Source organism: Danio rerio, chromosome 13 (genome assembly GCF_049306965.1).
Source record: "Danio rerio strain Tuebingen ecotype United States chromosome 13, GRCz12tu, whole genome shotgun sequence".
Taxonomy (NCBI): domain Eukaryota; kingdom Metazoa; phylum Chordata; class Actinopteri; order Cypriniformes; family Danionidae; genus Danio; species Danio rerio.
The window spans coordinates 47,848,216-47,871,500 of NC_133188.1; the positions used below are offsets into that span (position 1 = coordinate 47,848,216).

At 37.4% G+C, this 23,285-nt stretch overlaps 1 protein-coding gene across 3 annotated transcripts in view; it reads right to left on the minus strand.

The window, feature by feature from the left end:
* The window catches only part of mdga1 (MAM domain containing glycosylphosphatidylinositol anchor 1), a 406,307-nt gene that overhangs the window by 31,556 nt on the left and 351,466 nt on the right, over positions 1-23,285 (minus strand). For all 3 annotated transcript variants that reach the window (XM_073920291.1, XM_073920290.1, XM_073920292.1), the window contains exon 16: positions 18,851-18,981. In XM_073920291.1, coding sequence (XP_073776392.1) covers positions 18,851-18,981 — 131 coding nt within the window. The remainder of the gene's footprint in view (positions 1-18,850; positions 18,982-23,285) is intronic.

The window sequence follows — 23,285 nt, forward strand, 5'->3', positions numbered from 1 at the left end:
TTACCAAATAAAGTGAATCTAATTGGATTTGCATTTTAAAAGTTAAGAAGATATTATTTTTATTTCATATATTAAGGTTTGGGCGAGGCAGTTGCGCAGTAGGTAGTGCTGTCACCTCACAGCAAGAAGGTCGTTGGATCGAACCTCGGGTCAGTTGCCGTTTCTGTGTGGAGTTTGCATGTTCTCCCTGCCTTCGCGTGGGTTTCCTTCAGGTGCTCCGGTTTCCCCCGGAAAAAAACATGCGGTACAGGTAAATTGGGTAGGCTAAATTGTCCGTAGTGTACGAGTGTGTGTGTGTGAATGTGTGTGTGGATATTTCCCAGAGATGGGTTGCGGCTGGAAGGGCATCCGCTGTGTAAAAACTTGCTGGATAAGTTCATTCCGCTGAGGCGACCCCGAATTAATAAAGGGACTAAGCCGACAAGAAAATGAATGAATGAATATTAAGGTTTTAGTTAGGATACTCCCAAAATAATTCAGCAAAATTCCGCAGAATTTTATTAAAACTCTCAGCAGAAATAGCTAAAAACATCCGCAGATTCCGTCTGGCCCTACTGATAAGCAGCTAGTTTTATTGAGCAAATCGTCTTAGTTAAAGAGGACCTATTATGGAAAAGCAACTTTTATAAAGGGTTTAAACACAGTAGTGTTGTAACAGTCTGTAAATATAAACAGCTTCTAACAGTAAAAGTTTATATTATTAGTTCATATATATTATTAGTTATTAGTCTATATATATTTTTTATATTCACACTTGATTAAAACAGTCACTTTGATTGACATTTTCCCTTTGTACGTGTCATCAAAGGGGGAAAGCCCCACCCATTAGTGACCATCTTTCCCTCATTAGCATAGGACATTAGTCTTGTTTTAGAATCTGCCACTATGCTGTCACACAGGCATTTGAAGCTCTGCCATTGTTACATGCCTGGGTGTGTTGCTCTGTTGTTCCCTTCTCCCCTTTCAGTTTTTATTTGCTGTCTGCTGTACTTCTGAAATCTAGGTGTTCCGATTGGTTGGCAGAGTTCTTCGTGAACCAATCAGAAGAGGATGGGTGTTATTTAAGCGCTCCAGTGATGACTTAGCCCAGTAGTGATGGGAAGTTCGGATCATTTTACTGACTCGGATCTTTGAGTCTCGTTCATCGAGATGAAAGAATCTTTTTTCGAGTCATTTTGTTCATTTGGTAGAATTTGCCACAATATTATTAAAATGTTACGAATTGCTTCCAAACACATCTACACCTAGCCCAAAAGGTTGATTGCACGACAAATAAGTCATAAATAGAATATAAGATGGAGAAAATAATAATTCAATGTTTACCTGCTCTTTTGTCTATGAAGGCATTTTTGTCTCTTTGCTCAGCTCACCTCTTCATGTCTTCAAATGTCAGGGGTTCATTCACGTTACGCTGACAGTCACATATAATCTTAATCAATGCGCAGTCTAAGCCATGATCGTTCGTTCATCACGTGACAGAATGACTCAAACCCGAGACTTGAAATGAACAATATCACCTGCACAAATGTGCGCACTCGCGGATGAATGAATCACTCCCTGAGAGGACTCCTAGTTCCCGAGTCATATTGAAGATTCGTTCAAAATGAACGAATCGTTCATAAACGACCCATCACTACAGCCCAGATGAGAGGGAGATCCATGTTGCTTGTTGCTGCTGTGTTTGTTTTTGTGAAATTTTTGCCTATCTTGTGCTCTGGTTCGCTTTAAAGAGTTTTTGTGAGTTAAAAGTACTTAGAGGAAGGTGAAAGTGAAGTATGTCACGTGACTTACATTTTACACACACATAGCGGATTCTATGTTATTCCACTTGGTTAGAAGCGGGTGCTACTATCTGTATGTTTTTTCCAGTGAGTGCAGTTGAGTAAGGGGCGTGTGACGCTGAAGATGTTTTTTTCTTATTTACATATATCTCTAGTTATTTAGAGATGGGGGAGGGATTAGTCAGCTGGTGTTTAATTTGACATTTTCTTTGTTTTGGCACCGCTTATTCTGCTTCGTTTCATCAGGTATGTTTGTTTGCTTTTTGCATTTATTGTACGTATTTGTAAATATATTTTGGGTGATAGAAATATTCACGTCATTGTCTGTGTTGATTCATAACATCTCAGAGGAATTCTTACAATTGGGTTGTCATAATTATGTTAAGCCTTTTTTCATCCTCCGAGCCACACGGGGCGTAACATCCCTCTTTTAAAAAGAGCACAATCTCATATGAATTTAAAGCGACAGTCACCAAAATAGCACAAGGGTCACAGACTTCACATTTAGGGTCTAGGGTCTTATCCTTTTAAAAAGGGGCATAATAGGACCACTTTAATGGTTTGCTAATAGCATGAATTGTTCATTAAAATAAAGCGTTATCTATACTTAAATTTACTAAGGCGCATTGAATTGATATCAAATTGATGATATCAAATATAACACTATGGTGGCTTATAATTCATGTCAATTCTTGTTCGAAACTTTTAATTCATCAAAGAATCCTGCAAAAAATGTATAGCTAAAAAATCATGGTCATTTTTTTTTTTTTTTTTTTTTTTGAGATGCAATTCTCACCATCAATAAACCACTAGACTTTTGCCTCAATAAACTCTTATAAGAAAGTTATTAAGGAAGTAGAATAAAAACATGTAGAATGTGTACTTTTTAAGTACTAATAAAGTGCCAACATTTCATTAAGGCAAGTAAGTCACTGCCTAATAGTGAGAATTGGTACTTCAGCTAAAGTGTTAATCAGAAAAAAAGCAAAAATCTGCATATTATTGTGTTTTCTGACAGATAATCTTACATTGATGACTGGAGTAATTAAGCTATTTTGAAGGGTTATTTTAAATTGTAATATTGTCACAATATTCATCTTTTTACAGTATTGTCTTAATACAAAAATTAGGTTTTGAAAACATTTTATTTAAAAAAAAGTTTGTTGACTTATAATGTTGAAAATTTAACTCTTTAACAAACTTTAACAAAGAGTTTTATTGAAATATTAGAAGTTTGATATAATACCTTTTAAAAGCAATAATATATAAATCTGTAAAACAACAACTAAATAAAAGCACTGGCAGTTTTTACCAGGTTCTTATCAAGTGTGCCGCAAGCCTACGTTTGAGTGAAGGTTTCGGCCGTTAGATCGCCCCCTGGGGGCTGGCTGCAGTACAAGTCATAAAGCCCGCCTCCTCCGTGTTAATGAAGGAGACTTGAGCCCAAATAAAAAAAAAATATTACACTTGCAATAAAATGTCCCGAAAGATAGTTCTGGTCGATTAAGGCACTGGTTATTGTGCAGATCTTCATTTTTGTGAACAGTTTGTTTTTAGAAGTAATTTAATGCTGGGCGTGTCATCGTGATTGACAGCTGTGATTGACAGTTTCTCAAAGCGCGGCGTCTGAGCTTCGGCAGGAGACTGAAGTAGACTGAAATGTTATTATTCGATTTCTGTGTTATTTTACCATGACAAAATGAGTTCAGCAGTAAACTATAGTTTCTGACATACATGATCCTGGTGGAACACTGTTTATTCGCTAAGTTCAGGGCTTTTTTCGGGCTTTATTAGTTTGCTGATACACGCCTAGCCACCCAGATAGCAAAACACAGTTCCGGCTAGATTCTCGCCTGCCGGAGACTTATCTCTTAGAGCTCAGACTGACTAATGTTACCTCTGCTGGACCTACTCCGGATGCCTGGACTCACTACCCAATTCCAGCCCGAGTCAATCGAGCCAGATGCGGCGGCCGAGCGAGCAGGCGCTGCCGCATGCGAGTACTACTTTGCGCATGCGAGGGGCGTAGTTGATTTTACATAAAGCGTTTGATTGGAAGCTCGACTCCGCTCATTTTCGCGGCTCCTCCTCTGGCTCCATCAGTCAATCCTTCTGCGCATGTCTGGCTCCAATTTCAGCAGTCTTTTGCGACAGTTTGTGCCCGTCAAGCAGGCGTTTTGCCCTCAAGGCGTTCAATGGGAAAAAGGGCTGTCGCGTCGTCCATATTTTTTACAGTCATTGGTTCTTATACAGTAATTTACTATTTAAGGCCAAACATGACAATGGCTGCGTCCGAAATTGTCTACTACTCAGTAGGTACTGCATTTAAATTTACTACTCGACCATTAGAATTCTATACCATATGAATGTCAATAGTATGAATGGAACTCGGACGTACTACATCCACCATTTGGTCATGATCTCTTGACCTACCCACCTCAGTTGTATCGCTTCACTTTTATTCAGGAGTTCTCTCGCGCTGCATCATAGGATAGCCTAGGGTGCATTGGATGCACACTTCAGAACTTGCCTTTTTCGAAATCTATTAGGACATACTACTCTACTCGGCTGTTTTAAGCATGATATATAGTATGGAAGTATGAGATTTTGGATAACGTAGTGTGCATCCGATGCGCACTTCAGAATCTCGCTGATAGTAGTAGGTTATCTGGGTACTTCTTGCATATTGCTTTTCAAACTCTATTCGGACATACTACTCAGCTCGCATACTGTTTTTAGCGTACTATATAGTATAAAAGTATGAGATTTTGGATGCAGTGCATCATGAGATAGCGTAGCAAGCATCGGATGAACACTTCAGAATATTGCTGGAAGTAGTAGGTCATGCGGGTACTTCTCTCATAATTTTTTTCAAATCTATTCAAATATACTACTCGGCTCACATACTGTTTTTAGCATACTATATAGTATGGAAGTTTGAGATTTTGGATGCAGAACATCATGGGATAGCGTAGAGTGCATCGGATAGACACTTCAGAATCTCGCCGGAAGTAGTAGGTCATCCAAGTACTTCCCGCATAATGTTTTTTAAATTCTATTTCGACATACTACTCAGCTAACATACTGTTTTTAGCGACTATATAGTTTGGAAGTATGAGATTTCAGATGCAGAACATCAGGGGATAGCGTAGCAAGCATTGGATGAACACTTTAGAATATCGCCGAAAGTAGTAGGTCATCCGGGTACTTCTCTTGTACTGTTTTTCAAATCTATTCGAACATACTACTCGGCTCACATACCGTTTTTTTTAGTATACTATATAGTATGGAAGTATGAGATTTTGGATGCAGCATTTCATGGGATAGCATAGCGTGCATCGGATAGACAATTCAGAATCTCGCCAGAAGTATAGGTCCTCCAAGTACTTCCTGCATACTGTTTTTCAAATTCTATTCCGACATACTACTCGGCTAACATACTGTTTTTAGCGTACTATATAGTATGGAAGTATGAGATTTTGGATGCAGAACATCAGGGGATAGCATAGCGTGCATTGGATGCACATTTCAGAATCTCACCGGATGTAGTAGGTCATCCAGGTACTTCTCGTATACTGTTTTTTTTGTATTCTATTCGTACATACTACTCAGCTTGCATACTGTTTTTGGCGTACTATAAAGTATGGAAGTATGAGATTTCAGACGCAGCCAATAAATCACTTCAAACAATTATAAATGTCAATGAAAGTCACTTTATCAAAAGTTTAAAAGTTGTTTAAGGAAAGTTAATGGTTCCATAATTGTAACTATTTATTTTACGCAATTCTTCTTCTTCTTCTTCTTCTTCTACTTCTTCTTCTTCTTATTATTATTATTTAGATTTTAATGTATTTGAGATGTGTACATGTGATTCTGTAAGGAAGGAAGTGAGAGCTGAATGCTGTGTTTTGGCTGTAATGGAGACTCGTCGACCACCGAATTTCATCAAGCGACCGCTATATGGAGAAGCGAGAGGTGAGAGTGATGGGAAATTTTACAGTGCACAGAGAGGAGAGGTTAATGGATAACAAACACGACAAAGAGCTGAAAGCATCAGCAGAGAAACCAGCCGGCGATAAAGAGGATAAAGAGAAAAGAGGAGCTGATGAGGAAAGAGCTTAAAGGGCTGTGTGAAAATGGATCAGCGAGCGCGCGGAGTGGACGCTTTTCTCTGCTCTTCTCTCAATCTTTTCAGAAAATCATAATTAAGCAAAGCTAATTAGCAGGCCCTCCCTCGCTCCCTGAACTCTTCCTTTGTGAAGCTCTTGCGCTTTTGTCATCATCTTGTTTCCCTGCTGGCATCTTTCACACGGCCGTACAAAACGCTTCCGCCTGCTGTGACCTTTTCCATTAAGACGTGGAGAAAAAGAACTTAGAGATGCGCCAAGATAAACTGCAGACTGTACACTCCATTTTGACATTTTCAGAGGGAAATTGTAGCGATTCCCAATGCAAAAGTCACCAAAGAGTGTGGGCGGTTTTTAGTTTGTTGATACTGTAGTTGCTATGGTGCTCTGGATTGTTGCTAGGTGCTTTCCTATTGGTAAAAAAGAAAAAGAAAAACACCTTCAATTCTCTGATATTCAGGGACTTCATTTGAAAAACATTGCCCTAACTCGAACTTTAAAAAGCCCCTATTATGCATTAAGCAGGTCATATTTTGGTTTTGGTGGTCTCCAACAACAGGCTGAAATGCATGCAGGATCAAACTTTTGTTGTCTTATAATATGCATTTACTTTTACCTAATTATCCCAGCCATTCCCTTGTTATTCATTCAGCGATTCACTTGTAACCAAAACCCTCTTTAGCGCGATGCTAATCTATGCTGATTGGTCTGATGACCCAGTCTGTTGTGATTGGTCAACTGCGTTGAATAATATGCAAATGTTTAAAATATGATTTATATTATGCAGAACACAGTTATATTTTAAGTAATATCATATACAGTTGAAGTCAGAACTATTAGCCCCCTTTTGAATTTTTTTTCCTTTTTTAAATATTTCAATAATTGTTTACCAGGGCAAGAAAATGTTCACAGTATGTTTGATAATATTTTTTTTTCTGGAAAAAGTCTTATTTGTTTTATTTGTGCTAAAATAAAAGCAGTAAATCATTTTATAAACACCATTTTAAGGTCAAAATTATTACCCCCTTTAAGCTATTTTTTTTTCAATAGTCTACAGAACAAACCATTGTTATACAATAACTTGCCTAAATTCCCTAACCTGCCTAGTAAAACATTTTAACCTAGTGAAGCCTTTAAATGTCACTTTAAGCTGTATAGAAGCGTCTTGAAGAATATCTAGTCGAATATTATTTACCGTCCTCACGGCAAAGATAAAATTAATCAGTGTTTAGAAATGATTTATTAAAACTATTTTGATTAGAAGTGTGTTGAAAACATCTTCTCACCTTTAAACAGAAACAGGGGGTCTAATAATTCAGGGGGTCTAATAATTCAGGGGGGCTAATAATTCAGGGGGGCTAATAATTCTGACTTCAACTGTATATTTTACTGAATAATAACCTGACTTTGTTTACCAAACAAGTGGTTCTAATTAGACTTGGATTTAACCCTAAAATAAAAATGTAAAGTTATTTTATTATTCCATGTTTATGTTTTTAGTAACTCTTATATTTATTTAGCATTAATCCAAACATTTTGTATCAAATTCTGCACCAAAACAGCAGAAAATATCTGCAGAATATTTCTGGCCTTAGCTAATTGGTAATAGTGCGAATTGGTTACTTTAACTAGTGTTACCATATACTCAAAAAAAAAAAAAAAAAAAAAAAAAAAAATATATATATATATATATATATATATATATATATATATATATATATATATATATATATATATATATATATATATATATATATATATATAAATGATAATAATGGGGCGTCACAGTGGCGCAGAGGCTAGCATGATCTAAATCACCAATCTTGGTCCTGGAGGGCCGGTGTCCCTGCAGGGTTTAGCTCCAACTTGCATCAACACACCTGCCTGGATGTTTCTAGTATACCTAGTAAGAGCTTGATTAGCTTGTTCAGGTGTGTTTGATTAGGGTTGGAGCTAAAATCTGCAGGACACCGGCCCTCCAGGAACAAGTTTGGTGACCATTGATCTAAATTGTCTAAATTGACCGTAGTGTATATGTGTAAATGAGAATGTATGGATGTTTCCTAGAGATGGGTTGTAGCTGGAAGGGCATCTGCTGCGTAAAACATGCTGGATAAGTTGGCAGTTCATTACGCTGTGGCAACTCCAGAATAATAAAGGTAATAAGCCGAAAAGAAAATGAATAAATTTATTTATATATATATATATATATATATATATATATATATATATATATATATATATATATATATATATAGTTACAGTTAATTTTTTATTATTTACAGTTCCAGTGTTTCATATTTTAATTGGGGAATATTCAACTCTGCATTTTATCAAAGTGACTATACATTTATTTTGTGATTTTATACAGTATATATTGTATAATGGTGACGTGATGGCGCAGTAGGTATTGCTGTTGGCGGTTCATTCCACTGTGGCAACCCCGGATTAATAAAGGGACTAAGCCGTAAAAAAAAGGAATGAATATTGTATAATAAATAAGATTTAAAGAATTAAGTCTGTAAAATAACAGAAAAAGTACTTGCAGTTTATTACAAGATTTTCGTATCATAATTATTTATGAGTTATTGTATAATAAACACCAAACCAGACAATATACCACATCAAACTATTAAAATGTCAATAAAAGTCACTGTTTTAAACTTTGCAATCTCAGAAGTTGTTTGAGGAAAGATCAAGTTCACACAATTCAATTTAAAAGCATAAACAAATCATTAATAATAAAAAACATGAATTTTAAAATATGGAGAATTGTTAATTTATGGGTATTTTTAAAGTGTATACATACTATTTAAATAAAACATACACATAAAAAATATAAATCTAAAAACAATTACCTAAATAATAAAAGTATACAATGGAAAAAAATTCATTCATTCATTCAATCAATTCATTCATTCAAAAAAACAATTCATTCATTCATTTATTCATCCATTTTCTTTTCGGCTTAGTCCCTTTATTAATCTGTGGTCGCCACAGCGGAATGAACCGCCAACTTATCCAGCATGTTTTATGCAGCAGATGCCCTTCCAGCTGCAAGCCATCACTGGGAAACATCCATATACTCTCATTCACACACATACACTACAGACAATTTCACCTATAGCGCATGTCTTTGGACTGTGTGGGAAACTGGAGCAATTATTTTAATAATTAGTATTAGTGGTTTGGTTAACTTTCAGGTAAGAAAACTAATCATGTACACTAAACAGCATTTGTTCTTGCAGCCTGACACATTGACTGAAATAAAAGTTCTGGAAATGCAGGATGTAAAGTTTCATATGCATTTAAACTATATATAAACTGTATTCTACTGAGGCAGTGGTAGTAATATTTATAGTTGAGTTAAACAGCCCAGTATCAGGCAGGTGGCATTTAAGAGCTCTATAAAAGAAAACAGCTACACTGGGCATTCACACGGACAACACAAACTGCCCTTAACAAGCATCTGAAACAAGAACAAGCACAATCCATGAGCTTATCAATCATATAATGTCACTTTAAGCTGTATAGAAGTGTCTTAAAAATTATCTAGTCAAATATTATGTACTGTCATCATGGCAAAGATAAAATAAATCAGTTATTAGAGATGAGTCATTAAAACTATTATGTTTAGAAATGTGTTGAAAAAATCTTCTCTCCGTTAAACAGAAATTGGGGAAAAAATAAACAGGGAAAATAGTAATTTAGCGGGGCTAATAATTCTGACTTCAACTGTATATATCAGGGGTGTCAAACTCAGTTCCTGGAGGGCTCAATTAGTTTGATCAGGTGTGTTTAATTAGGGTTGGAACTAAACTGTGTAGAGCTGTGGCCCTTTTGGAACTGAGTTTGACACCTGTGGTAAATATGAACCGAATTGGGGAGACGCAGTGGCGCAGTGGGTAGCCTGTTGCTACACAACAAAAAGGTCGCTGGTTCGAGCCTCGGCTGGGTCAGTTGACATTTTTGTGTAGAGTTTGCATGTTCTCCCCGTGTTGGCATGGGTTTCTTCAGGGTGCTCCGGATTCCCCCCACAAGTCCAAAGACATGTGGCATTAGTAAATTGGGTAAGCTAAAATTGTCCATAATGCATGTGAGTGAATGAGTGTGTATGGATGTTTCCCAGTCATGGATTGCAGCTGGAAGGGAATCCGCTGCGTAAAACGTGCTGGATAAGTTGGCGGTTCATTCCGCTGTGGCGACCCCAGATTAATAAAGAGACTGAGCTGTAATTATATCCAGTCACATTCTTTTCAAAAAATCATTTTAAAAAGTGTGTAGTTTAAAGTTCTAAATACTTTTGTGAAAATAAAAATGTCAAAATATGGGTGAAATGTGTTTCCTTTTCATTCACTGATATGGACATGCTGAATTTATGTAAAAACAAATTCATTTCAAATTCCATCTAAATGTTACTCTGTTTCGATCTGTTAGAAATGTCATGCTATTTGGTATAAATATAAATTTTAAATGCCAAATAATTCAAATGTTGTGTCCAAACTCGCCTAAATAGTCATCAAATAACGCTTGATCAAAAATGCCTGACAACATTGTTTGATACATGCACCCAAAAAAATTACTTTTGCTACTTGTTCAAACTACTTATTTAAAATTAGTTGAAATAACACTATTAATACGCTGTTTGTTGTTTTTTGAGGAACAACTCAATTGTTTTACGTTCAATCCACTTAAATTTGTAAAAATTATGAAGCTAACTTAATCCCTTTATGACCAGTGTACTCATCTCTCTTAAGTCATAAAGCGCGAATCATCTTAGACTGGTTTCTTGAACATGACAATGAGTTCACTGAACTTAAATGGCCTCCACAGTCACCAGATCTCAATCCAATAAAGCACCTTTAGGATGTGGTGGAACGGCAGATTCGCATCATGGATGTGAAGTCGACAAATCAGCAGTGTGAAGTTATCATGTCAATATGGAGCAAAATCTCTGAGGAAAATTTCCAGTACCTTGTTGAATCTATGCCACGAAGGATTAAGGCAGTTCTGAAGGCAAAAGGGGGTCCAACCCGATACTAGTAAGGTGTACCTAACGAAGTGGCCAGTGAGTGTACACTCTAATGGACTGGGGAATATAAATATAGCATTTTTTTTTTATTCCGAAAATCTCTTTGTCCATGACCATTATTAATTAAGCAAGAGTTCTCGTCTCCTGCCTTATTTATCAACATCTTAACGCTGTGAGGTCTGTTAGATCCTTGGACTATCATCCGCGCTCAGCTTAACCTCAAACATGCTGCCGTGTAATGGATTCACACAGTGGAGTAAAGCCTTGGGATAAAGTAACGCTGCTGTGATTCTGCTTGATCCATCAGGCTTAGCGATGGGAGAGACGCCTCACGCAACCATGCAAAGAAGAAAAAACACTGGCTTTTTTCTCTGAGATCCTGCGTGAAAATGATGCTAATTCTTCTCGGCAAAACCTCTGCAGTCAGTCCATCCACATGTCGAGAGTCGATGGAGGAACAGAGAGAGAAAACTAACAGACCGACGGAAGAAACACACACACTTGTCAACTCTTGACTGTCCAGGAACGCTGGATCGCTCTTTAGCATCGATTGATGGAGGCCTGCGGGGACCTGGACGAGAATCAGAGGATCTGTTTACCTCTTCAAGTGTCAAATACACCGCATTACTGAGAGAGACCAAAGAGACCATACGGATAGAGGAGGAAAGACTGAAACTAAAACTAAGCTTGAGTCAGTGAGGAAAAAGAAATCATATACTTTTTATAGGTAAAGTCAGAATTATCAGCCCTCCTGTTCAATTAAAATTATTTGGTAACACTGTACAAGAACTACACACTAGGAATCATTTATTAAGCATTAGCATCTAGTGAATTCATTACTTGTTAAGCATTCTTTGCGCATCACACCTCTCAGCGTACATTACCAAACACACATCCCTTATATATACATACACTTTTTTGGCCCACCTGGATTATCACATGGCCCACCCTAACGTTCCAAGATGGAGCTGAGCTTGGTCACCGCATCCCAAACAACTAAAACGGTATAAAGAAATGTCCACTGTGCTGAGCGAGAGCGCTTCCTAAACTGAACAGTGCATCATCGATGACATAAGTGTGCTCAGGCCCAATGCATTATGATTGCGGGCCGTCGGGGGAGACAGGAGGGAGGACAAGCGAGTTTGGCCTGGTTCAAGGAATAGTGTGAGTACGCCCTTAAACAATTATAAACAACATGAAACAGAAACATTTTGATGTTCCGAAAGTGATTCTTATGAAGAAAAATCATTTCCTGCCTGATTCCCGAGCGGTTGTTGCTAGAGCGGATACGTTTGCGGCCGGAAGTTAACGAGAATTATTTCTATTATTTATTAAATTTCTCATTTGTTGTATTTTATTAACGTCTACCCCAACACCCAACCCTAAACCCAACCGTCACAGTAATGTAAAATCAGTTGTTGTACTGAGTATTAGTTATGTTATCTATTAAATTACCCAATAAAATTTATTTTTTAACGGTTACCCCCACCCCAACCCTAAACCCAACCCTCTCAGTACTGTAAAAATATAAATTATAGTTATACAGTGTCATAAAAAAAAATGCTGCTTTAATAATGTGCATATCGCACTTCCGGCCGGCCGCATATTGGATCTAGACTTTACCTTCTCGAGCCTCATCAATGATGTCATTTGAAAACAACCTTTATGAACCATTTTGTATTTTCTTTTCTTTTTAGACTCTTACTGTGAACAGTTTATCATTTGTCAAGAGTCTTAGAGTGCTTTCACACCCAGACTTTTGTTTCGGAACCTGTGTCGTTTGCCCAGTTATCGCGGTTCATTTGGCATATGTGACACCACTAATCGCGCTTGGATCCGTGCCAAAACAATCGCTCTGAAAATTTGCTTTAATGAGGTGGTCTCGGCTCGATTGAAACAAACTCTGGAGCGAATCGATTGTACTGAGAAAGCAATACGATCCGAGCCCGGCTATATCACAGTATTTTATTGATATGTAATAGGCATACGGCTATATGAAGAGAGAATTAAGAGTAGGGCGGGAGGTCATTCCAGACATCCCAAGTCTCCCGGAAGTTTTGCGATGCTCGCGCAAATGCACAGAGACTCCCGGATGCCTACAAACACGTCAAAAGACACGTCATGCGCACCCTGTCTAACACCACCAAACCACTACCATCCCCCTGACAGCTGAGCGGGAGTCTGCAAAAATACCATGTAACTCTGACCAATGTGAGGAGAGTTTACACACACATGACTTGTTTTAGCTCTTTTGGTCCGTTTAGAAACTTTCCCGTGTGAAAGTGAACCGCACCAAGAACAAAGAGCAACAATGTAACAATTTTAAACAACTGAATCGATTCACAGCACCCTTGCTGTCATGCTTCCCTATTTTAACTTATGGCGATGAGCAATAAGACATTATAAGCGGAAAGCTGCGCTTTCATTTTGAATGGTGACGCCCACAGATGTCGTCACCAGATATAAATCAGAGGTAAGACTCTCCAGTGTTTCCTCTAGGATTTTTTCCAGCTGTGGCGGCAGGCCTGTTTTACACAGATCTACCAACTACCTGTGGCGTTATTTCAATGACAAAAGTCGAGATCGCATTTATCTAATGGCCGAGCATGCAAATCTCTTTGCTTGCGCGCCGATTTCCTCTGCTCGTGCACAAAACTTCTTGCACGCCCTCAAATATACGCTGCTCAAGCGTAGATCTTCTTGTGCGCTCTCAAATATATGCTGCTCAAGCGTAGATCTTCTTGTGCGCTCTCAAATAGACGCTGCTGAAGCGCGATTTAGTGCGTTTGTGTAGCAAGTATGACTCCAACATTTATAAGATTTCCTAGGAATATTTATGAATGTCTCCAATAGACCTACAGGGCTGCATTAATGCATCCTGGAGTAAAGTGAAACGGCTATTTGTTGTTTTTGCTGGCCTCATGCATCACTTACATGTCAGTCAGCCAGTCAGTCAGTCAGTCAGCCAGCACATAACCTTAAAGGGCCCTATCATACACCCGGCGCAATGTGTCGCAAGGCGCGACGCAATACTTGTTTGCTAGTTTCAACGTGGCGCAAGAGTCATTTTAAGGCGTTGCGCTACGCTCTTTAAATAGCAAATGCATTTGTGCTCATATATGCGCCCATAAGCGTTCTGGTCTAAAAAGCAAGACGTTCTGAGACGCATTTCTAGCGCATTGCTATTTTGAGAAACTATAATAGATTTTTCAATAGACCAAAACAAACCCGGTATAAACTCCAGCGCAGAGTTGCGCGTCGCTTACACTGCTCAATACACACAATATGTAGAGCAATACGCAAATATCTTTACATATGAAAAAATTAAAATATTAAGGATATATATAGGATATAATAAGAATAGATATAGGATATAAATATGAAGGATTAAAATATTACAAAACATATTATTTTCTAGCCTACATAAATATTAAAAAAACAGGAGGGAGGCTTTTTCAGTTCATTCATAACAATTTACTTTTGTATAATGTTATTATTATTAGCAGTATTATTTATTATATCCATATTTATATGTTTTATTAAAAACAAGCTTAGATTTGCCCACCTGCAGGTTTTAGACCATATGGGGCACAGCATGTGTTGTAGGATATAACTCAGGTTTTTGAACACACTTTGTTATTATTGTTCATTTATTCGTTTGCTGGAAATTACAACTGAATTTAGAAATAGTTTTGTAACAAATATTTGCGCTTATCAACTAAAATTTATTATTTATAGGCTAATTGATGTCTGTGCATAAAGGTTTCCCTATCCACGAGAGCGAAAGTAGATCATTTATCTCTCATTCTCGCGCGGTAGATGCTCTGTTTAACTGTTTTCTGTTGAAAAAAAAAACTGTTAACTGTTCGCTTGTAAAATCCAGCCAGGACCAGATACAGCAGACACAAGGCAACAACACACTCTAAGTCTAGGACACTGCTAAGTCTGTGGGCTCTATTTTGGCGGTCCATGCACAAAGCGCAAAACGCAGGGCGCAAAAGCTTTCAGAGCATGTCAGAACGCGTTTTTGCTAATTTAAGGACGGAATATCTGCCTTGCGCCAAGGCGCATGGTCTAAAAGGGTTGAGTTTATTTTCTTAATGAGTTATAGGTGTGTTTTGAGAATAAACCAATTAGAGTCTCATCTCCCATTCCCTTTAAGAGTCAGCTGCATCGCGCCAAGAGCGCATTCGCTATTTACAGCGAATATATATATATATCCTATATATATCCTTAATATTAAATTTTTTTTCATAAGTAAAGATATTTGCCAATTCTCTCTTGTGCGTATTAAGCAGTGTGTAAGCGAGGCGCAACTCTGCGCCGGAGTTTAGACCGGGTTAGTTTTGGTCTAATGCACAAGAGAGCAATAGGCAAATATCTTTACATATGAAAAAATGTAAATATTAAGGATATATATAGGATATAATAAGAATAGATATAGGATATAAATATAAAGGATTAAAATATTACAAAACATATTATTTTCTAGCCTACATAAATATTAAAAAAAACACTGCTTTCATGCCTTCTTCATCTCGGGAGGCTTTTTCAGTTCATTCATAACAATTTACTTTTGTATAATGTTATTATTATTAGCAGTATTATTTATTATATCCATATTTATATTTGTTTTATTAAAAACAAGCTTAGATTTGCCCACCTGCAGGTTTTAGACCATATGGGGCACATCATGTGTTTTAGGATATAACTCAGGTTTTTGAACACACTTCGTTATTATTGTTCATTTATTCGTTTGCTGGAAATTACAACTGAATTTAGAAATAGTTTTGTAACAAATATTTGCGCTTATCAACTAAAATTAATTATTTATAGGCTAATTGATGTCTGTGCATAAAGGTTTCCCTATCCACGAGAGCGAAAGTAGATCATTTATCTCTCATTCTCGCGCGGTAGATGCTCTGTTTAACTGTTTTCTGTTGAAAAAAAAAACTGTTAACTGTTCGCTTGTAAAATGCTCAGTTTGTCCACTTACACTTACTTTACGTCCTGTAAATAGCAAATGCGCTTGTGGCGCGACGCAAGGCTCTTAAAAGGAATGGGAGATGAGACTCTGATTGGTTTATTCTCAAAACACACATATAACTCATTATGAAAATAAACTCAAGCCTTTTAGACCATGCGCCACAGCGCAAAGCGGATTTTCCCGTCCTTAAATTAGAGGACGCCAAAATAGAGCCCAAAGGGTTAAACAATTGACGCACAGCACTACTATGGTTACAGAAAAGTTTGCGTTGTTATAATTCACGAACCTTTTAATACGTTTTGGTGAGATTATCAACTGCTTTAAAAAAAAAAAAAACACGACTGAAGGTTTTGAATGAAAAGCTGTAATGTAGCCGTGGCGTGATCAATTTTGGCGTGGCGCCACGCCATGGAAGAATGAATGTAGCGGAACCATGCTCTCTCATGCATAGCCCTTGGCTAGACTGCAGTTCGGTTAATGTTTGCTTTCACTTTCGTATTTAACACGAAATGCACATTTACCGGTAGAATGACCTCCCGCCTTACTCATAATTCTCTCTTCATATAGCTGTACGCCTATTACATATCCATAATACACTGTGATATAGCCGGGCTCGGATATTTTTGCTTTCTCTCTACAATCGATCCGCTCCAGAGTTCTTTTCAATCGAGCCGAGACCACCTCATTCTGGCGATCTCGAACTGATTGATTTAGCATGAATCCGAGCACGGTTGCTGGTTTCACATATGCCAAACGAACAACGCCAACTAGGAGTGAAAGCACCCTTAATGTTTTCATAATCCTTAATAAAATAAAATAACGATTTTTTCTTCTGTTTTAATTCACAAGGGTGAAGTAAAACAACATCAGTACATCACACTATAGCCTAATTTCCAGATCCAATCAAACCCCAGAGGATGAAATCAAGTCCTGTCCTACATCGCTCATACTAAATATTCCATTTCACCCGTGAATTTATCACATAATTGAAGTCAAATGCTTCGCAAAGGCAATTTCTTGTTGTCTTTAAGCAGTGTGGTGTGGAAAGAATGAGGGTAGCTCAAGCGGACATTAAAATAATCTGACAGGACCAGGACCAATGAGCCCAGGCTTAAGTGTGTCCCATTTACCTGTAAACTCCCTCGCTCTTTTTCCCAATGAATTATCTGTCTTCATTTCCATTCCTATTACGTGTGGTGTTCATCTTTTTCTGCCCTTCTCTCTCCATTTTCTTCACTGTATAAATCTCCACTCTTTTTTCCAAGCTCTTTCAATTTGTCATTTTCTCTCTCCAGCAGCGTTTCTCCTCAGTGATGAGCAGTAAAACGTCTCCTGGTTTCTGCAGCTGTTGTGCTGAGAGCTCGACTCAGCAGAAAACAGCGCTCTGGAGGACAGCAGCACGACTCAGCGCTTACTCAATCACACACACACAGAGCCCCATAGACTCATACAAACACACACATGAACATAATAGACCCCTAGAAACACACACACACACACACACACACACACACACACAAACACACGTGCACTCATGCACAATACTCCTCTGTAGACCCCTAAACACACACGCACAGACAAAGGCACACCCACACACACTCAGTCATTCACACACATAATTATGCATATAATTCTCCATTTTAGACTCCTACAAACACATGCACGCACACACAAACACACACACACATAATATACCCCTATAGACCCCAACAAACACTCTTATGCACATAATACTCCCCTATAGACCCCCGTTAAACACAAACACACACACACACTCTCTCATGCAGATAATACTCCCCTATAGACCCCTTCAAACACAAACACACACACAAAGACACACATACACACACACTGTCTCATGCAGATAATACTTCCCTTTAGACCCCTTCAATCACAAACACACACACACACACACACACACACACACACTCATGCCGATAATACTCCCCTATAGACCCCTTCAAACACAACAAACACACATGCACATAATACTCTCCCCTATAGACCACTACTACCACACACACATTGTCATGCACATATTACTCCCCTATAGACCCCTACAAACAGACACACACTCATGCACATAATACTCCCCTATAGACCCTGACAATCATACACAAAACACACAAACACACACACATGCATGTCATAGACACCCATAGACCCCTACAATGAGATGCATTATACAAACATGCACACACACACACACACACACACACACACACACACACACATACACACACACATCATACCCCCCATAGACCCCTACAATCATACACAACAAACACACACATACACATTATATACACACATATTTGCCTCCACCAATCGCTCGAACCACACAAACACAAACACACACACATTAAACCCTGCTAGACCCATACAGTCATACACATTACACACAAACACAACTTGTACAGCTATTTTTATGAGGACTTTCATTTATTACTGGGAAACACCCATACACTTGCATTCACACACATACTCTACGGACAATTTAGGTCATTCAATTCTTCCATAGCACATGTGTTTGGGTTGTGGGGGAAACCGAAGCACCAAGAAAAAACCCACGCCAACACACGGAGAACATGCAAACTCCACACAGAAATACCCCAAAACCACAAGAAAACAATCTGCAATTTTACATTGTCAAAATCCTTCATTCTGTGTGATTTATGAGCCATTTTGCTTTGCTTTTTGGTCAGTTTGAACAATTGCTTAATACCGCCAATCACAAGAATGAAGCTTTAAAAAACTACCACCACCACCACCACCACAAAAAAAAAAAAAAAAAAAATGCTAATAACAATATTTTTCTAACCCTCTCTAGCAAGACATGTGATGCATGTCCCAGGCCTGCATACAGCATGTCCACATGTTAAATAAAACATGCATTCACATCTGCACACCTGAACAGTCATACCTGGAATGGCCCGCTCGGATAAAGCTCAGCGTTAGCTTTCCTCCATTCAGCCCCCTGGTGCCCAGAGAGAGTCCAGACAGCTGAGTCCACAATGGCGATGCTGGTCACCCGCATCAGAACATTGAGCGTACCTGCAGAAACACCAAAACAGAGCACCGCTTACAGAAACCGAGATCACAAGCACAGAAAATCCATAATCCCTACTGTAGCAAGTGGGCGTAGCTGAGAGCTGTGGTAACGGGATGAGGCCGGTGCTTAAGTTATAATGTGAAGCCTCGAGTACCACACAGAAGCTGTGGATTACAAAAAGAGGGGAGATAGCAATGGAAAGGCCTGGACACTTCATTTTACTTTTGCTTTCAGTTTGGTGACGGTCTTTTTCAGGAGCTGCCATCTGTTTGTTTTATTTTTCCATTAATAAATCATTTAAAAGTTTTTCAGTGCTCTGCCTCCTCCTTTCTAAAGACCAGTAACTTTATAACACCAACCAATCATACTGGTTATCAATCAAATATTTATGTTCAAAGAAAATCCTCATTACTCAAAAACAATCACTCTCCTGGCATCTCAGAAGAAACTTGAGACTGGTGTTTCATTTAAAGTCCCTGTGATGATATATATTCAGGTTTTTTGTCACTATGATAGTCTTGAAGGTCTCGTGAAAATAAAATAATACTTTTTTAGATTTTAGTATCATTATCTTCATTTTAAGAATATTTAGGGCTCTATTTTGACAATCCAGGTGCAAAGTCCAAAGCGCAGGACGCAAAAGCATTAAGGGCATGTCTGAATAATAATTATAATAATAATATTATTATTACTATAATAATAATAATAATAATAATAATAATAATACTATTATTATTATTATTATTATTATTATTATTATTATTATTATTATTATTACCATTATTATTATTATTATTATTATTATTATTATTATTATTGTTGTTGTTGTTGTTGTTGTTGTTATTATCATCATTATTATTATTATCATGATTATTTATTTTTCTTTATATATTTTATAAAAATAATAATAATAACAATAACAATAATAATAAAAATACTAATATTATGATTTATTTTATTGTTGTATAATATTAATAATAATAATTATTTTTTTTATTATTTATTCATTCATTCATTCCTTTTCTTTTTGGCTTAATCATTTTATTAATCCGGGGTCGCCACAGCTGAATAAACCGCCAACTTATCCACCACTTATTTTACGCCGCGGATGCCTTTTCAGCCGCAACCCATCTCTGGGAAACATCCATACACACTCACTCACACTCATACACTACGGACAATTTAGGCTACCCAATTCACCTGTACTGCATGTCTTTGGACTGTGGGGAAAACCGGAGCACCCGGAGGAAACCCATGCGAACGCAGGGAAAACATGCAAACTCCACACAGAAATGCCAACTGACCCAGCCGAGGCTCGAACCAGCGACCTTCTTGCTGTGAGGCGACAGCACTATCTACTGTGCCGCCTATTATTAATATTATTATTATTATTACTATTATTATTATTACTACTACTATTTATTTTTATTATTATCATTAATAGTAATAATAATAATAATAATAATAATAATTATTATAATGGTTTCTGTTGTTGTTGTTTTTGTTGTTGTTATTATTATTATTATTATTATTATTATTATTATTATTATTATTATTATTATTATTATTATTATTATGACTAGTTCATAAACTACAAAATAAAATAATAAAAAATTAAAAAATAAAAATATAAAATAAAATAAATAAAATAAAATGATCAGTACTCCACACACATGAATGTTTTCTGTGGGTCTGAGTGCAGCAAGACAAGTACATTTTAGAGCGCTTATTATAAATGTCAGTGCTAAAATGTCTGTCACAGACACTGAATACAAACATACACACACACACACACACACACACACACACACACACACACACACACACACTGGGATGATGGAAGGCAGTGGGGCCAAGTGGCACCTTTATGACTCATGCATTAAATGATTACTCTGACTTTGTGCTTAAGGGAAGCTGATATATAATTCAGCTGCACTTTGGAACAGAAAGCGAGACGGGGAGGGAGCCAGAGCAAACTTTTGTAGTGCCTCAAATGAAGCTCTGGCTCTGAACATTAAAACAGACACAGATTCACAAGTGTTGCTAAAACTTTCATCCGTGGAGTCTATGACAAGAACACATAGAAGATAAAAGCAGACGGGTCCAGCCAGCCTTCACATCTTTACTTATTCAGGAACAGCAGATATAAATGAATAACACGCCGGAGAAGTGCTGCACAACAACATTACCAGAGCAAACAGATGGTACTTTGACAAAGTGGCCGACTCCAAGTACAAACCGCATCCTAATAAACTCATGTAAATCTGTCTGAACAACATCAGCAGACAGTGACCGCAAATTCCAGACGCAGCTCTAAATATTGTACTCCTTTGTAAATCCAATGGTTCTGCTTAACTTTCTATTATGATTGTGTAATGCATTGGTTTGTTAATAGATGGTGTTAAGATGTGTTTGGTTGGAGTTGCACGTTGAATGTACTGACACCTGCGAGTATCCTCTCAGGAAGACACAGACGGTTTTATATGGCGTTTGTTTGATGTGTTCACTTGCAACTTTTTGATCCAGACAGGACCAGATACAGCAGACACAAGGCAACAACACACTCTAAGTCTAGGACACTGCTAAGTCTATGGGCTCTATTTTGACGGTCCATGCGCAAAGCGCAAAACGCAGGGCGCAAAAGCTTTCAGAGCATGTCAGAACGCGTTTTTGCTAATTTAAGGACAGAAAATCTGCCTTGCGCCGCGGCGCATGGTCTAAAAGGGTTGAGTTTATTTTCTTAATGAGTTATAGGTGTGTTTTGAGAATAAACCAATTAGAGTCTCATCTCCCATTCCCTTTTAGAGTCAGCTGCATCGCGCCAAGAGCGCATTCGCTATTTACAGCGAATATATATATATATATATATATATATATATATATATATATATATATATATATATATATCCTATATATATCCTTAATATTAAATTTTTTTTCATAAGTAAAGATATTTGCCTATTGCTCTCTTGTGCGTATTAAGCAGTGCGTAAGCGAGGCGCAACTCTGCGCCGGAGTTTAGACCGGGTTAGTTTTGGTCTAATGAAAAATCTATTATAGATTCTCAAAATAGCAACGCGCCAGCGGTCCGCCTCAGAACGCCTTCCTTTTTAGACCAAAACGCCTAAACAAATGAGTGCTAATGCATTTGCTATTTAAACAGCATAGCGCAATGCCTCAAAACGACTCTTGCGCCAAGCTGAAACTACCAAAAGACTATTGCGCCGCGCCTTGCGCCACACTGCGCCGGGTGTATGATAGGGCCCTAAGACGTTGAAATTTTGAGCTACAGGTAGTTGTAGATGTAAAACCACCATTAATTTTATTATATATATATATATATATATATATATATATATATATATATATATATATATATATATATATATGGCCAGGTTCCAGCTGATAGAAAGGCAAGAGAGGCCACGGTGTACCCAACTCATGGCTACTTCCAGCAGGATAACACGCCATGTCATAAAGCGTGAATCATCTCAGACTGATTTCTTGAACATAACAATGAGTTTACTGTACTCAATTGGCTTCCACAGTCACCAGAACTCAGTCCAATAGAGCACCTTTGGTATGGGGTGGAATGGGAGATTCGCATCATGGATGTACAGATGACAAATCTGCAGCAACTGTGTGATGCTATCATGTCAATATGGACCAATATTTATAGTTAATATAGTTATATAAAACTGCTTTTGTTCTAGCCGAAATAAAACAAATAAAACTTTTTCCAGAAGAAAAAATATTTGAGGGTATACTGTGAAAAATTCATTGTCTTGTAAAAAAATCTTTAAATACAGACCTAAAAAATGTACTTAATGATAAAGTTGCACAAAACTTGCACAAAAACTCCCTAACCCATGATGCAGCACAAAAAGTTTCACCAATCAGAGGGTGCAGTGAGCAAAGTGTATTAAAATATATATTTAGCTCCACCCACAAACATTGAGTCCTCCTACTTTCTCAAAATACATTTATATATACCTACATATTTACAAAAAAACCAGTACAAGTCAGAATTATTAGCACCCTTGAATTAACAAGTTATTGTATAACAATGGTTTGTTCTGTAGACTACTGAAAAAAAATTAGCTTAAAGGGGCTAATAATTTTGTCCCAAAAATGGTTTAAAAAAAATTAAAACTGCTTTATTCTAGCTGAAATAAAACAGAAATAAGACTTTTTCCAGAAGAAAAAATATTATCAGACATACTATGAAAATACATAGTACTCAATACGTAATACTCAAATATTGAGTCTCCCTACTTTCTCAAAATACATTTATATATACATACAT